This window comes from Plecotus auritus, assembly GCF_963455305.1.
Source record: "Plecotus auritus genome assembly, chromosome: 9".
In the NCBI taxonomy this organism is placed as follows: domain Eukaryota; kingdom Metazoa; phylum Chordata; class Mammalia; order Chiroptera; family Vespertilionidae; genus Plecotus; species Plecotus auritus.
The window spans coordinates 44,841,016-44,857,068 of record NC_137783.1 but is presented as its reverse complement, the minus strand read 5'-3'; the positions used below and the strand labels follow the sequence as shown (position 1 = coordinate 44,857,068).

The window sequence follows — 16,053 nt, the reverse complement described above, 5'->3', positions numbered from 1 at the left end:
TGTGTGTCTGAGAGAGAGAGAGAGGGTGAGACTGGATGTGTGTGTGTGTGTGAGACAGAGAGAGAGAGAGCACGCGCAGGCACGCAGGATGAATTGTTCTTAACTTCACAATCATTAACTGACTGTCAACCAGGTTACTGAAGTAGGTAGCATGCATGTACAGAGAGTCATACCCATAGAGCTGTACTCCTTGAGCTTCTCCAGAACTGCAGATGAGCTCAGACCTTGAGAGGGCAGAACCTTCACATACTCCTTGTCCACTTTCAGAAATGACAGGTTCTTGCTAATATCATCCTTGACCTTGTTCAACTCATCTTGGATCTCCAAAGGTAAGAAAGACAAAGTTAACAAGGAAATGGAAGAATACAGTATATAGAAGAACCAGTTGCGACACTAAGTCAACTGCCAAAGGCTGGGCACCACACAAATACTACAGGAAAAGGGGGGTATTTTTTTTCTTAAAGAAACATGATGACAGTTTGTACAACTACTTTCTGGCCATGTGGAACACTTGCTTAGAAATCTGAAAAGTTGACTTTCTCTTTGAAGGTCAAAGATGCACTTGAACCCCACCCCCCACCCCCAACCACCTGCCCTTCCTCTGCCATGTCAACATCACCACTGCTTTACTTGGTTTGCATTTGCTAATGTCAGCACTTCTTTGAGGGCAACATTTGGACCTTGTTCCTGCCCTGGCAGCAGCTAGTGTGTGCACTAAAGAAACAAAGGTAGAGCCACAAACAGTCACCAGAAAACAGGCCAAGCAGCAGTAAAATGGATCCTGGTGCTTATCCAAGTGATGAGCTCCTTCAAAAGACAGGTACAGAGCACAGAAAGCATCTGGAGGCCCTGCACAACTCCCCCCACAGAAGCTCAAGCCACCCTGAGAAGTGCCAGGAAGACAGCATTCTATCCCCTCAGGCTAGCCACAGCTTGTAACCGAAGTGCTCACTCAAAATAAATAACTTCTTGTCTCTGAGCCTCAAAATTTGCTTCTAAAATATGAAAGGTGATTAACCATATAGTTTCTAAGCCCCTTCCAATTCTGTTAGTTCATAAATCTAAGAATAGGTTCTGAAACCCTAGCACTGTCTCAAAATCTGAAATTGAAAGAGAAAAAACATGAAGAAAAATAAGGGCAGAAAAAATATAGGGACTGAAAAGGGAAAATGCTATTATCCTTAATGAGCCAGTCCTTCCATTATATCTTCCCCCTTTCCCTGACTCTTTATTCTATAAGGACCAAAGCAGATTTAATTTGGGGGCTTAATATAATTTGAAATAAAATAAAAGCCTATGTATCTACTCTCATGCCCTATCTCCACCCCAGTTATTACTTCTACTTCCCCACAGGAAATGAACTTGATAATACATAGTTTGGGAGTGTTTATATAATGCTCTGAATGGATTTCAGTTAAAGGCTAAAGATAACTGACATCTTTGCTGGTCTGGCCAGAAAAGGGAATTGAAAACCAAAAATAAAAGAACGATTGATGAGGAGCTGAGGTGAAGGGCAGGATACTGGAGGAGATGAAGACATCAAGAGCTCATTTGCTTCCTTAAAGCTTGTAATGGGGCCTGCCCTGTTTATCTTCATCTGTTATAAAAAGGAAGGGTACAGAGGTGACTATTTTATACTCAGTGAGGGTGAGGGCAGAGAAAATACAGTAAAGGAAACATACTAGACTATGGATAGGTACAAAGAGCAAGAGAATAGCTCTGTTATCTAAGTTTCTAAACCTGGGATCAGCAAACTACAACCCAAATCTGGCCTACGCCTATTTTTGTAAAGAAAATTCCCTGGAATATGGCCAGGTTCATTCCTCTACCTATGATCCTGTTGCTGCATTCCCTCTGCAAGGGCAGAGTTGAGGAGTTGTGACATAGTATGGCCTACAAAGCCTAAAATGTTTCATATCCAGCCCTTTACAGAAAGTTTGTCAACCTTGATCTAAACCACATAAGCACTCAACCCCCACATAAATAAAATCAGCTCAGCCAAATATTGCTCCAGAGCATCATGTGACTTCTGTCAAGTTTTCTAATTTCAAATTCTTGACAGACATCTCTTTTCTCCTTTAGTCACATATATTGCAGAAAAGATTAAGTAAGGTTTCTCAATCTTGGAGATTCTGACATGTTGAGCCAATAATCCTCTGCTGTGTGCAGGGGTGGTCCTGTGCATTGTATGTAGGAAGGTTAGCAGCATCCCTGGCCACTATCCACTAAATGCCAACAGCATTCCTCTCCAGTTGTAATAACCAAAAATGTCTCTAAACATTATCAAATGTTCCTTGGAGGTGGAGGACAAAAACACACCTCCCCCTTGAGAATTCCAGGTTCAGTAAATAAATAGAAAGATGTATGACCATAGAGGTGGGTAGGGGAGGAAGATCTATACAGATCCCACTTACCTTGCGACCAATAATAGGCATCTTCCTGATGAGCTTAAAGCATTTCTTTTTAAACCGTGACCATAAACCTAAAAGAAATAAATGGTTCTATTATCCATGGATATAACATGCTAGTCATAGTGCACGAACTATTCAGGTATGTCCTTTGCAACCCCATTTGCCCTCAGGTCACAAAGGTAGAGTTTCTTTCCACAAAAAACACTTAATATTTTTAAGTAATATGATTACATGGTTCAAAAAGTAAAAAATAAATAAATATATGCACATAGAGTTAAAAGTTTCTCAACTACCCCCACACCTCATCCCTCATAAATACTGCTACTAGTTTCTAAAATACCCTTCTAGAATTTCTTTATGCTTATACAAGCAAGAATAAAGATCTATACTTTGCCAAAACCGGTTTGGCTCAGTGGATAGAGCGTCGGCCTGCGGACTGAAAGGTCCCAGGTTCGATTCCGGTCAAGGGCATGTAACTTGGTTGCGGGCACATCCCCAGTAGGAGGTGTGCAAGAGGCAGCTGATCGATGTTTCTCTCTCATCGATGTTTCTAACTCTCTATCCCTCTTCCTTCCTCTCTGTAAAAAATCAATAAAATATATTTAAAAAAAAAAAAAAAAAGATCTATACTTATTTGTCTCTATTTTTACACAAAAGGTAGCATATTCTAGCACTGTACTAGAACTTTTTCTGCTTAGAAATATTTTCTTAAAGACTGGTGCTTCAGCCTAGCCCGTGTGGCTCAGTGGTTGAGCATCAACCTATGAATCAGGAGGTCAGGACACATATCCAGTCAGAGCACATCCCCAATAGGGGGTGTGCAGGAGGCAGCCAATCAATGATTTTCTCTTTCATCTTTGATGTTTCTCTCTCTCCCTCTACCTTCCTCTCTGAAATCAATAAAAATATTTTTTCTTAAAAACTGGTGCTACTTCACTCATTTTTTATAGCTGTAGAGTATTTCATTATATGTATTACCATAATTTACTTAACCTGCCCCTTCCTGATGGACACTTAGGTTGTTTCTAGTATTTGCTGTTACAAACTATGATAAAATAACTTTATAACACATACCATACTCCATATATACAAAAATACCTACAGGATAAATTCCCAGAAACAGGACTGCTTGGTCAAATGATATACGTATTCCAGAATTTTCTACCTTCTCAAGGTTTACAGAGGTCCAACATTTCTCTTCCCTCCCTAAAAACAAATGACCAGTGCTTGCTTTTTTTCAAGATCTAGACTCCAGTCTCTCATTCAACATATATCCTAACAACATTTTCTGGATCTAAAAAGGCCTTCAGTATCATTACATCAATCAGACTCCATTCTGTTGGCCAGTACATAGGGCAAATATAAAATTCTGATCCTGTTAATGACAATAAATATAAATACATGGGTCGAAATAGACTATTCTACCTTTAATGAATTCACATTCATTATATCTAATTGACTCTGACAACAAGATTTTGAGGTTGGCAACAATGGGTGAAAAGCATTAATAACTTGCTCAAGGCCACAAGGAGTTCAAATCAGTGGTGGAGCAGGGATTTAAGGGAAGTCCTTGTTTTTCTAGTCCAAGACTCCCAGGACTCTCTGCTGCTTCAAATGCACAACAGAAATGTTCAGTTACCCCAAATGTGTATAAGGCATCTATACCAAGTTTTCATACAGGGCATAAACTGAACATGAACTTTTACAGCATTGCTAGGAGATCTGGGCATTCCAACTTCTCTGGCCACAAAGAATGTGCTCTCAACAACAGAATGTGTGTATATACCTTCTTTTGCTCGTCATTATATAGTCTTGCATCTTGCTGTCTTTGCTTAGGTTGCTTCCCTGTCTTTCCACCTCGCTTTATGGTTAACTCTCTATAAATGTCTGGGACAAAAGTAGGTAGTTAGGACACAGACTGAATAAGAAGACAAAAGGACTGAAACCTCTTATCTGTAGTTACTTTTTTGTTTACATTTTGAAGTATTTCCTTTTAGTCCCATGTTCTACACATTGTAATATATAACTGAGATCTTATTATATGTACAATATTGTATACTATTCTCACTTAAAGCATTTTTGACATTAATAAAAATAGTCCATCAAATGAGTATAACTTAGTATTGGATATTTAAACTGTTTGTTATTTGACTATAGTTGACCCTTGTACAACATAGGTTTGAACTGAATCGGTCTGCTTATATGCAGTTTTTAAAAATAAATATACAGCACACTGTATCCCCAGATTTCAAATCTGCTATGAATCATAAACAGTACTTTTGATCACAGTTGGGAAATCTGCAGCTGAGGAGGACCAACTACATGCATTGTTCTAGGCCATCTATAATAATAAAAGCGTAATACACAAATCGACCAAACGGCCGAACAGTGAAACGACGGTAAGGACGACCTTCCGGACAATGCTGGGGGAGGGGGAGGCCGAGGCAGCCGGGGCTGCGAAGGCCTACTCTTGCACAATTTTGTGCATTGGGGCTCTAGTCCTATATAATAAAGAGCTAATATGCTAATTAGACCGGACGGCAGAATGACCTTCAGGAACGACCTCCTGGAATGACCAGTGGGCAGGGCCGTGAGGCAGCCATGGCCTCGAGGCAGCCGTGACCGCAAGATAGCTGGGCTGTGAGGGCCAAGGCAGCAGGGGCTGCAAGGGCCGAGCTCCTTGCTCACAAATTTTGTGCATCGGGCCTCTAGTTTTATATAAGGGGCTTGAGCATTCACTAATTCTGGTATCCATGGGGAGTTCTGGAACTAATTGCCTGAAGATAGTGAGGGACTGTAGTTAAGTTTTGGGGGAATCAAAAGTTATACATGGGCCCTAGCTAGTGTGTTCAATGGTTAGAGCGTTGGCCTGCTCAATGAAGGGTCTCGGGTTCGATTCCTGATCAAGGGCATGTATTTGGATTGCAGGTTTGATCCTAGAGGTAACTAATCAAAGTGTCTCTCTCTGTCTCTCACCCCCTCCCACTCATCCCTCCCTCCTTTCCACTCTCTCTAAAAAGCAATGGAAATAATATCCTCAAGTGAGGATTAACAAAAGAAAAATGTTATACATGGATTTTCAGCTGTGCAGGGGTCAGTCCCCCTAATCCCATGTTGTTCAAGGGTCAACTATACCTCTAGCCATGTTAAAGCTGTAAAGACTCAGAACCACTTTCTTATTTAATAAATGAAGTAATTAATGAGGTGGAAAGAGGTCCAAAATTTAGCAAACTGATTCAGGTGTCCAAAAGTATAGTGACTAGGTAGAGGAGAAAGAATAGACTAATCTGGTGAGAGGTGGAATAAAATGGTACAGGGTGAAAAGAACAGAATACAGGATCAGAGATGGATACATTAAAATGAGAAGACCACGTGGTCACCACCTAAAAAGATGATCTCGAAAGTAAAAGTCCCCAGAAGTACAGAAAGAAAAGTAATTAGAATATGTTAAGGTAATAAAATAGAAAATGTCAGTGTAAGAAAATCAATGTATGGCTCTTCACAGTTTACAAATTCCTTCCACACAAATTATGCCCCTCAATCTTCATATTACCCTATGATTAGGTTAAGGCAGGTATTATTATGCTCAATTTATTGTGGGGAAACAGGCTAAGAGAACTTAAGGGTGTTGTCAGGGCTAGAAACTGGGAGAGTTGATCACACCCTCCTACCACATGATTTCTGTTGATGAACTACCGACAATCAGTGAAAAGCAGCATCAAGTGGTAAGAATTTGAGCAGATAATGACGCAGCATAAAGAAGGAAGAGAGAACACCTTAGAGAGCTGCTACCCCTTGCCCATCCTCCCACCCGGTTCCTGCTGCTGCTGCTGCTTGTTCTTATCTACCCTGGCATCCAATCTGTGTTCTAGAATTACCCTGTCCCTCAGAAAAGTATTCAGAGTTTTAATATTAGCAAAGTTTATCATTAGTCCAGACTTTAGACTCCTCTAGGGCAATATACTAAAAATAACTTGATGGTTCAGTGATATGTGGAATACTTCTCTACATGAGCAAGTTTCTGAAGAAAATATGGCATTGCTATCAAAATGATCTCCAATGTCTGGAGGGAAGACAAATATTTTTATGTGTCTAAAATTCAAGTTGGCAGTTACAAAACAAGAAGTGTGCTGTGTGTGTGTGTGTGTGTGTGTGTGCATCAAACTATGAAACTGCCAACATTCAACAATTTTTGACCTACAGAAACTACATTTTGTATGGATATATAACATAGACACATAAACAGTGGTTAGATCTAGGTAGCAAGATTTTAATTTTGTTATGATGGTTTACCTATGTCTGATTTTCGACAATGAACATATACTACTTCTGTAATAATAAAAAATAGGTTATTAAAAATAAAACAACTGAAATGGCTTGAATTGAGCTCACAAAGATCTAGGTGGCACCCTGCTACTATGAATTTTCTCATGGAACTATGAAACTGCCAACATTCAACAATTTTTGACCTACAGAAACTACATTTTGTATGGATATATAACATAGACACATAAACAGTGGTTAGATCTAGGTAGCAAGATTTTAATTTTGTTATGATGGTTTACCTATGTCTGATTTTCGACAATGAACATATACTACTTCTGTAATAATAAAAAATAGGTTATTAAAAATAAAACAACTGAAATGGCTTGAATTGAGCTCACAAAGATCTAGGTGGCACCCTGCTACTATGAATTTTCTCATGGAATGCTTCGAGCCCAGCATATTCTTTTTGGAACACTAAAGGCAATAAGTACCAGGACCTAGGATGCTCTGCTTCCACCAGTTAAGCAAAATGCACATGAGCACTGTGGGCTGCAGAATTAGAAACAGAAGTAAACACCTAAAGTTATACTAATTACATAGCAAAGAAATACAAATCTCTAACCTTAGTCTGTTTTTACAAATGCACCATCTTAAAAGGAAAAGTATATAGAATAGTGGCTGTCAAGAGCTGGGGAGAGGAGGGAATGGGGAGGAATTGTTTAATGGGGACAGGGTTTCCGTTTAGGACAGTTGGTTGGCAAACTCATTAGTCAACAGAGCCAAATATCAACAGTACAACAATTGAAATTTCTTTTGAGAGCCAAATTTTTTAAACTTAAACTTCTTCTAACACCACTTCTTCAAAATAGACTCGCCCAGGCTGTGGTATTTTGTGGAAGAGCCACACTCAAGGGGCCAAAGAGCCACATGTGGCTCACGAGCCGCAGTTTGCCAACCACTGGTTTAGGATGATGAAAAAGCTCTAAAGAGGGATGGTAGTGATGGGTGCACAACATTGTGAATGTGATACCCCTGAAATGTACATTTTTTAAATGGGGAAAATTGGAAAAGTTATCTTATGTATCTATATCTTATTATCTGTAACTAGAGGCCTGGTGCATGAAATTCCTGCATGGGGGGGTATGTCCCTCAGCCCAGCCTGCACCCTCTCCAATCTGGGATCCCTCTCACAAGCCAGGACTGCTGGCTCCCAACTGCTCACCTGCCTGCCTTCCTGATTGCCCCTAACCACTTCTGCCTGCGACCCTGGTCAACCCCTAACCACTCCCCTGCCAGCCTGATTGATGCCTAACTGCTCCCCTCCCAGCCTGTTTGCCCCTAATTGCCTTCCCCTGCAGGCCTGATCACCCCTAACTGCCCTCCCTTGCAGGCCTGGTCCCTCCCAACTGCACTCCCCTGCTGGCCATCTTGTGGCGGCCATCTTGTGTCCACATGGGGGCAGCTATCTTTGACCACATGGGGGCAGCCATCTTGTGTGTTGGAGTGATGGTCAATTTGCATATTACTCTTTTATTAGATAGAATAGAGGCCTGGTGCATGGGTGGGGGCCAGCTGGTTTGCCCTGAAGCGTATCCCAGATCAGGGTGGGGGTTCCCTTGGGGTGTTGGGTGGCCTGGGCGAGGGGCCTGTGGTTGTTTGCAGGCCGGCCACACCCCCTGGCGACCCAAGCGGAGGCCCTGGTATCTGGGATTTATTTATCTTCTATAATTGAAACTTTGTAGCCTTGAGGGGAGGCCTGGGCCTGCCAGGGTGTGCGGAAAGCTTGGCTTCCTCCATTGCCGGGGAAACCCAAGCCTCCTGCTCACTCCATGGCCGCAGCCATCTTGGTTGGGTTAATTTGCATACTCGCTCCTGATTGGCTGGTGGGCGTGGCTTGTGGGTGTAACAGGGTGGTTAATTTGCATGTTACTCTTTTATTAGATCCTATCTAATAAAGGAGTAATATGCAAATTGACCATACCTCCGCTATACCCACAAGCCACGCCCACCAGCCATGCCCACCAGCCAAGCAGGAGGGAATATGCAAATAAACCCAACCAAGATGGCTGCAGCCACAGAGAGCAGGAGGGAGGCTTGGGTTTCCCTGAAGCCAAGCTTTCCACCTGCCCTTGCCGGCCCAGGCCTCCACTCAATGCTACAAAGTTTCAATGATAGAAGATAAATAAATTCCAACAGAAATGGCGGCAGCCACGGAGCTGGAGAGAGCAGGAGGCTAGGGTTGCCCACGGCGATGGAGGAAGCCAAGCTTCTACAGCCCTGACCTGCTTTGGCCTCTGCTTAAGGCTACAAAATTTCAATTATAGAAGATACATAAATCCCAACAGAAATGGCTGCCGCCACTGAGCGAGCAGAAGGCTTAGCTCCACTCCAGGCTACAAAGTTTCAATTGTAGAAGATAAATAAATCCCTCTGCTTGGGTTGCTGGGGGGCGTGGCCGGCCTGCAAACCACCACAGGCCCCTCGCCCAGGCCACCCCACGCCCCAAGGGAACCCCCACACTGATCCAGGACACCCTTCAGGGCAAACCAGCTGGCCCCCACCCATGCACCAGGCCTCTATTCTATCTAATAAAAGAGTAATATGCAGATTGACCATCACTCCAACACACAAGATGGCTGCCCCCATGTGGTCAAAGATAGCTGCCCCCATGTGAACACAAAATGGCCAGCAGGGGAGTGCAGTTGGGAGGGACCAGGCCTGCAAGGGAGGACAGTTGGGGGCGATCAAGCCTGCTGGAGAGGGCAGTTAGGGGTGACCCGAACAGCAGAGGAGGGAAGTTGGGGGTGACTGGGTCTGCAGGGAAGGGCAGCTGGGGGGGACCCAGGCCTGCAGGGGAGAGCAGTTGGGGGGTACTAGGCCTGCAGGGGAGGGCAGTTAGGGGTGACCAGGCCTGCAGGGGAAGGCAGTTAGGGGCAAACAGGCTGGCAGGGGAGCAGTTAGGCATCAATCAGGCTGGCAGGGGAGTGGTTAGGGGGTGACCAGGCTGTCAGGCAGACGCGGTTAGGGGCAATCAGGAAGGCAAGCAGGCAAGCAGTTGGGAGCCAGCAGTCCTGGATTGTGAGAGGGATGTCCGACTGCCCGTTTTGGCCCGATCCCACTAGGATCGGGCCTAAATGGGCAGTCGGACATCCCTCGAGGGGTCCCAGATTGGAGAGGGTGCAGGCTGGGCTGAGGGACACCCCGCCCCGTGCACAAATTTTGTGCACCGGGCCTCTAGTAGGATAATAAAAGCATAATATGCTAATTAGACCAGACAGCCAAATGACCTTCCGGACGTCCTTCTGGATGACCTTCCGGACGAAGCTGGGACTGCGAGGGCCAAGCCCCTTGCACAAATTTCATGCATCAGGCCTCTAGACCAGGGGTCCTCAAACTTTTTAAACAGGGGGCCAGTTCACTGTCCCTCAGACCGTTGGAGGGCCGGACTATAGTTTAAAAAAAAAAACTATGAACAAATTCCTATGCGCACTGCGGGCCCGGGACAAGTCGGCTGCTAAGCAGGACAGGCAGCGGCACCCGGCAGGCCGGATAAATGTCCTCAGCGGGCCGCATGTGGCCCTCGGGCCGTAGTTTGAGGATGTCTGCTCTAGACTATATATATAAAAGCTTAAGCAACCGGCTGACCGGCTGACCAGCCGGTAGCTATGACACACACTGACCACCTGGGGGCAGATGCTCAACACAGGAGCTGCCAAGCAACAGTAACTTTGCAGAGTACCCTCTTGCACTCCAGGACCCCTTGGGGGATGTCGGACTGCCAGTTTCGGCCCGATCCCCGCAGGCCAGGCCAAGGGACCCCACCGGTGTACCGAGCCTCTAGTAATAAAAGAAAATAAAAGAACCCTGGCCAGTTGCTCAGTGGTTAGAGCACCAGCCCTCAGACTGAAGTGTTGCTGGTTTGATTACAGGTCAAGGACACGAACCTCATTGTAGGCTTAATCCTGGCCCCGGTCAGGACATATGCAGGAGGCAACCAATTGATGTTTCTCTTTCACATCAATGTTTCTCTCTCTGTCTCTCCTCCTCTCTTCCACTCTCTCTGAAAATCAATGGGAAAAATAACTTAGGGTGAGGATTGAAAAAAAGAAAGAAAGATGGGAGGGAGGGAGGGAGGGAGGGAGGGAGGGAGGGAGGGAGGGAGGGAGAGAGGGAGGGAGGGAGGGGGGGAGGGAGTACATTTATTGCTATTCCTGAAAGTCCTTTGGAAAAAGGTCACTTCACCTGGAAGGACAAGCTGGTGGATACCACTGAATCAAAGGCTTCCTGGGTTCATGGATTAGTAGAATTAATATTATTAAAATGTCCATACTACCCAAAGCAATCTATACATTTGATGCAATCCTTACCAAAATACCAGTGGCATATTTCACAGATATAGAACAAATACTCCAAAAATTTATATAGAACCAAAAAAGACCCCAAATAGCTGCAGCAATCTTGAGAAACAAGAATAAAGTTGGAGGAATCACAATACCAGATTTCAAGTTATACTACAAAGCCACTGAAATCAAAACAGCCTGGTACTAGCACCAGAATAGACACAAAGATCAATGAAACAGAACAGAGAACCCAGAAATTGACTTAAGCCATTACGCTCAAATAATATTTGATAGAGGAGGCAAGAGCATGCAATGGAGTAAAGACAGTCTCTTCAATAAATGGTGCTGAGATAATTTGACAGGTACTTGCAAAAAAATGAAACTAGACCACAGACTTCCACCATACACAATAATAAATTCCAAATGGATAAGACTGAAATGTAAGTCGTAAAACCATAAAACTCCTAGAAGAAACCATAGACAGGAAAATATCAGACATCTCATGGAGAATTTTCACCAATATATCACCTAGGACAAAAAAAAACAAAGGGGAAAAAAAACCAAATGGGATTACCTCAAACTAAAAAGCTTCTACACAGCAAAAGAAACCAGCAACAAAATGAAAAAGGAACCCATTGTATGGGAGAATATATTTGCCAATGATACATCTGATAGGGTTTAATTTCCAAAATATATAAAGTACTCATACAACTCAACAAAAGGAAGACAACCCAATTAAAAAATGGGCGGAAGACCTGAATAGACGTTTCTCCAAAGAGGACAGACATGCAGATGGCCAAGAGACATATGAAAAATTGCTCAAAGTCACTAATCATTAGAGAGATGCAAACTAGAACAACAATGAGGTACCATTTCACACCTGTCAGAATGGCTATCACCAGTAAATCAACAAACAACAAGTACTGGCTAGGATGAGAAGACAAAGGAACCCTAGTACACTGCTGGTGGGAATGCAGACTGGCACAACCACAATGGAAAAGAGTGTGGAGTTTCCTCAAAAAATTAAAAATGTCACTGCCATTTGACCCAGTGATCCCACTGCTAGGAATATATCCTAAGAAACCAGAAACACCAATCAGAAAGAATATATGCACCTCTATGTTCACAGCCGTGTTATTTACAATAGCTAAGATTTGGAAGCAGCCCAAGTGCCCATCAGTAGATGACTTAAAAACTGTGGTACATTCACACCATGGAATATTATGCAGCTGTAAAAAATAAGGATCTCTTACCTTTTGAGACAGCATGGAGGGACCTGGAGAATATTATGCTTAAGCAAAATAAGCCAGTCAGAGAAAGACAAGTATCACATGATCTGTTATATGTGAAATCTAATGAACAAAATAAACTGATGAACAGAAAAGATCCAGAGACGTTGAAACATACAACAGTCTGACATATTTCAAAGGATGTGGAGGAGGGAGAGGAAAGCAGGAAGAGATGAACCAATGAACTTAAATGCATATATACATAGGCCATGGACAGACAATAGTGTGAGGAAGGCCTGGGGAGGGGAAGGGAGATGAGGGGAGGGGGTTCATGGGGGTAAAAAGGGGAACATGTGTAATACTTTCAACAATAAAGATAAACTTTTAAAAAAAAAAAAAGGTTCCCAGAAAGGAATAAGCCTGAGCAGAAAGACAAGGACTGCGTCCATTTCCAAACCACAGAGCAGATACAGCCTGGTGCTAGCACAAGTACAGGCACTAACAGGATTAGTCTGTCTAAGTTGTCAAAGTTTGAGAAAATCTTGCAAAGACTAGGAACAGAAACTGAGGACTGGGTTTTTAAAGCTGGAGTGAACTAATTTTACTATGCAATGTTACTAGAATGGCTCAATGGCTATTTACATGATAGAAATAAAACAGAGTCTAGCTTCTAATTTGATTTTCCTGGGGGGAAGAGAAAGAAAAGCAGAAAAAATAGTTAAAGAGCCCTTTCAAACAAATGTGATCAGGGAAAAAAATAGTTGTGGAAATTTTAGACATATGAGAAATGACAAGCAAATTCCTTCAATGTTAATGGTTTCTTATCCCAAGGAAGTTAACTGGGATACCCTAATAAGGGTAGGAAAGGGATGCAGGGAGTGTTATAGAACACCTACCACCACTCCTACCATTTACTTCCCAAGCACAATGTGCAGGGGAAAATAATTAACAAGGAGGAAATATGTAATCAGGTTGGGGTTTTTTAGGGGTAGGGAGGGTAAGCAGGACCTTAGTAAGGATGTACGATTTACAAACTGATTGCTAAAAGACTTCTCATCTTCTATCTAGAGAAGTGGCTTCCTCTTCCCCATATCAATTAGCTCCCTGAGGCACTACCCAGGAAGCTCAAAGTGCACTGTCTCCTGATATCAGAAGGTCAACTCCAAGAGACAGGGCCCTCTATCACTTATTTAGATCTCACCAGAGCCTAGCACCAGAGCCTACATGGCAGACACTGAAATGACCATTGCATGAGTTCTGTTCCAATTTCACCTAATCTTGAAAGGATGGCCGAAGATTAAAGCAATGATTCCTACTTTGGGAGGTCCAGGTGGCACAATTACGTTCTAGACAAGAAACTAAAAGTGAAGATGATTTAAGCCGCACTCAGATATCTGTGATCCTTACAATGACTAATTTCTTAGGAGTTTTTATGTAAGTTGCAAATTCAGAAAAATCAACGTAAGTAGTAAGAGTTACACAAGATTCCTATTATAATGAGACTTTGCCAGTCAGAAGACAATGCCCCACTTCCCATTAACTTTTAAAAATCAGAACAAAACTAAAAGGCAAGAAATCAGTCTAATCATCAGTATGAGTTTCAAAGCTAGTGAACCTCCACTATTCCTTTACAGAGGATAGTATACTTACTCTCTGGTTGGAAGACAAACTCATATACCCAGACTATCAGCAGGGTCCACACGACACTCCATGCAATTAGTTGCCAGGGCTCATATTTGGTGCAATGACCATTTACGTAATTCTTGGCCTTTGTGGAATATACTTCCAAAATCTCGAAGTAGGGCTCAAAGGCCTTCTAGAAATACAAGAGAAAAAAGAAGTATTACATTCAGAGAGAGAAAGGAAAAGTCTGTTCTTAGTTTATTCTTCAACTCTCATCTTTCAAGGGCAAGGACATTCATAATCTGGCCCTACCCAACAATAATCTTATCACCCAAAGCTCCTGCTCCTTTCACTCCAGTGAACACTGCCCCTCTACAAGTCCTGTGGACTTTGACAAGATTTCAGATCTTCTAACTATTCTGTAAAATAAAAGGATAAGCTAGATCATCATTTCAGCTCTAAAGCTTCAGTATGACTATAGTATTCACTGTCCCACTTAACTCAAACATTCGTTCTCAATATGGATGTCTTTCTCTTCTCAACTTTATCTGAATTTCTCCCACCTTCTGTCCAGGATTTGGCAGACTGTTTCTGTAAAAGGCCAGAATAAGTACTGTGGGCGTCGCAGGCCAAAAAGTGTCTGTTATAGCCACACAGCTCTGCTATTGTAGCACAAATGCAGTCAGACAGTGGGTACACAGAAGAACGTGGCTGTGTTCCAACAATATTTAATTACAGATGCTAAAATCTGAATTTCGTATCATTACTCATAGCACCAAATATTATCTTTATAAAAACAATTTTTGAAATGTAAAATATCATTCTTAGCTCATAGGCTGTACAAAAATGGACAGCAGGTTTGATTTGGCCCATAGACCATAGACTGCAATCTCTGCTCTAAGGCCCTATTTGACTAAAAACTTTGGGAGCCAGGGACATACCTTATCACTATGTGCATCACTCACAAATAAGAAAAAAGTCCTCTCATCTGAAAATTTACCAGAATATCCTATTCATGAGAATATATCTATCTCTTTAAATTCTCAAGTACTCATTTGTGCCTCTACACCAGGAGTGGGGAATGTCAATTATTTGGTCTGGCCCTGCCAAGGCATTAGGGGTGAGTTAATTAAATGTTTGACCAAATATAGCAGGCTAATTTTTAAGTTGATAATTTTGTGTGGCCTGCAAATCCTATATAATAAAGAGGTAATATGCAAATTGACCCTGATGCCCTCACAAGATGGCTGCCTACAACCAGGCCAGCAGGGAGGTTAGTGAGGGACGACCAAACGACTGAACAGCAGGCTGTGTGGGGCAACCAGGCCAGCAGGGAAGGGCAGTTGGGGGCAACCAGGCCAGCAGGGGGGGCAGTTGGGGGCAAGCAGGCTGAAAGGGGGCGGGAGCAGTTAGGGGCAACCAGGCCTGCAGAAGGGGGCAGTTGGGGGAGATCAGGCAGGCAGGGGGAGCAGTAAGAGGCAACCAGGCCAGCGGAGGGGGCGTGCAGTTGAGGGCGACCAGGCCAGCAGTGGGAGCAGTTGGGGGCAATTAGTCTGGCAGGGGGGGCAGTGAGGGGCGACTAGGCCAGTGGCGGGGGGGGGGGGGCAGTTAGGGGCGACCAGGCAGGCAGGCAGGTGAGCAGTTAGGAGCCAGCAGTCCAGGATTGTGAGAGGGATGTCCCCCAAGGGGTCCCGGATTGAAGAGGGTGCAGGCTGGGCTGAGGGGACCCCGCCTCCCGCCGCATGAAGTTCATGCACCGGGCCTCTAGTGATGTTATAAATATCCAAATGACCCTTGGCAGAATAAAGGTTCCCCATCCCAGCTCTACACAGAGCTTATCACAAATCACCTTGCAGTCTACTCATCTGTTTCTTATCTCCCTGACTACATGGTTTGTCCTTGAAGATAGGTCTTAGTCATATTTACAAGCCCCTGTGAGCCCTATACAAAATAAGTTAATCTGATAGTTTGTTATTCATTCACTTAATCAACATTTATTAAGCATCTCCAATGTTTAAGGTATTAAGCTGGGGGAGTGCTTAGGTAAATATCACAGGTGTCTGCCCTTACTGAGCTTATACTCTAATGGGAGAGATCTGTATGTGTGAATATGCATGCATACACATACATGCATACACAAGTGCACACATATATAAACAAATAATTAAAACTCTTCAGTATAGC

The 16,053-nt window shown here is 43.3% G+C and overlaps 1 protein-coding gene across 2 annotated transcripts in view; it reads right to left on the bottom strand.

Moving 5' to 3' along the window:
• The window catches only part of SGPL1 (sphingosine-1-phosphate lyase 1), a 62,143-nt gene that overhangs the window by 23,704 nt on the left and 22,386 nt on the right, over positions 1–16,053 (bottom strand). For both annotated transcript variants that reach the window (XM_080642980.1, XM_080642981.1), the window contains 3 exons: positions 13,897–14,062; positions 2,415–2,482; positions 174–321 (listed from right to left, as the gene is read on the bottom strand). In XM_080642980.1, the coding sequence (XP_080499106.1) occupies positions 174–321; positions 2,415–2,482; positions 13,897–14,062 (382 nt within the window). The remainder of the gene's footprint in view (positions 1–173; positions 322–2,414; positions 2,483–13,896; positions 14,063–16,053) is intronic.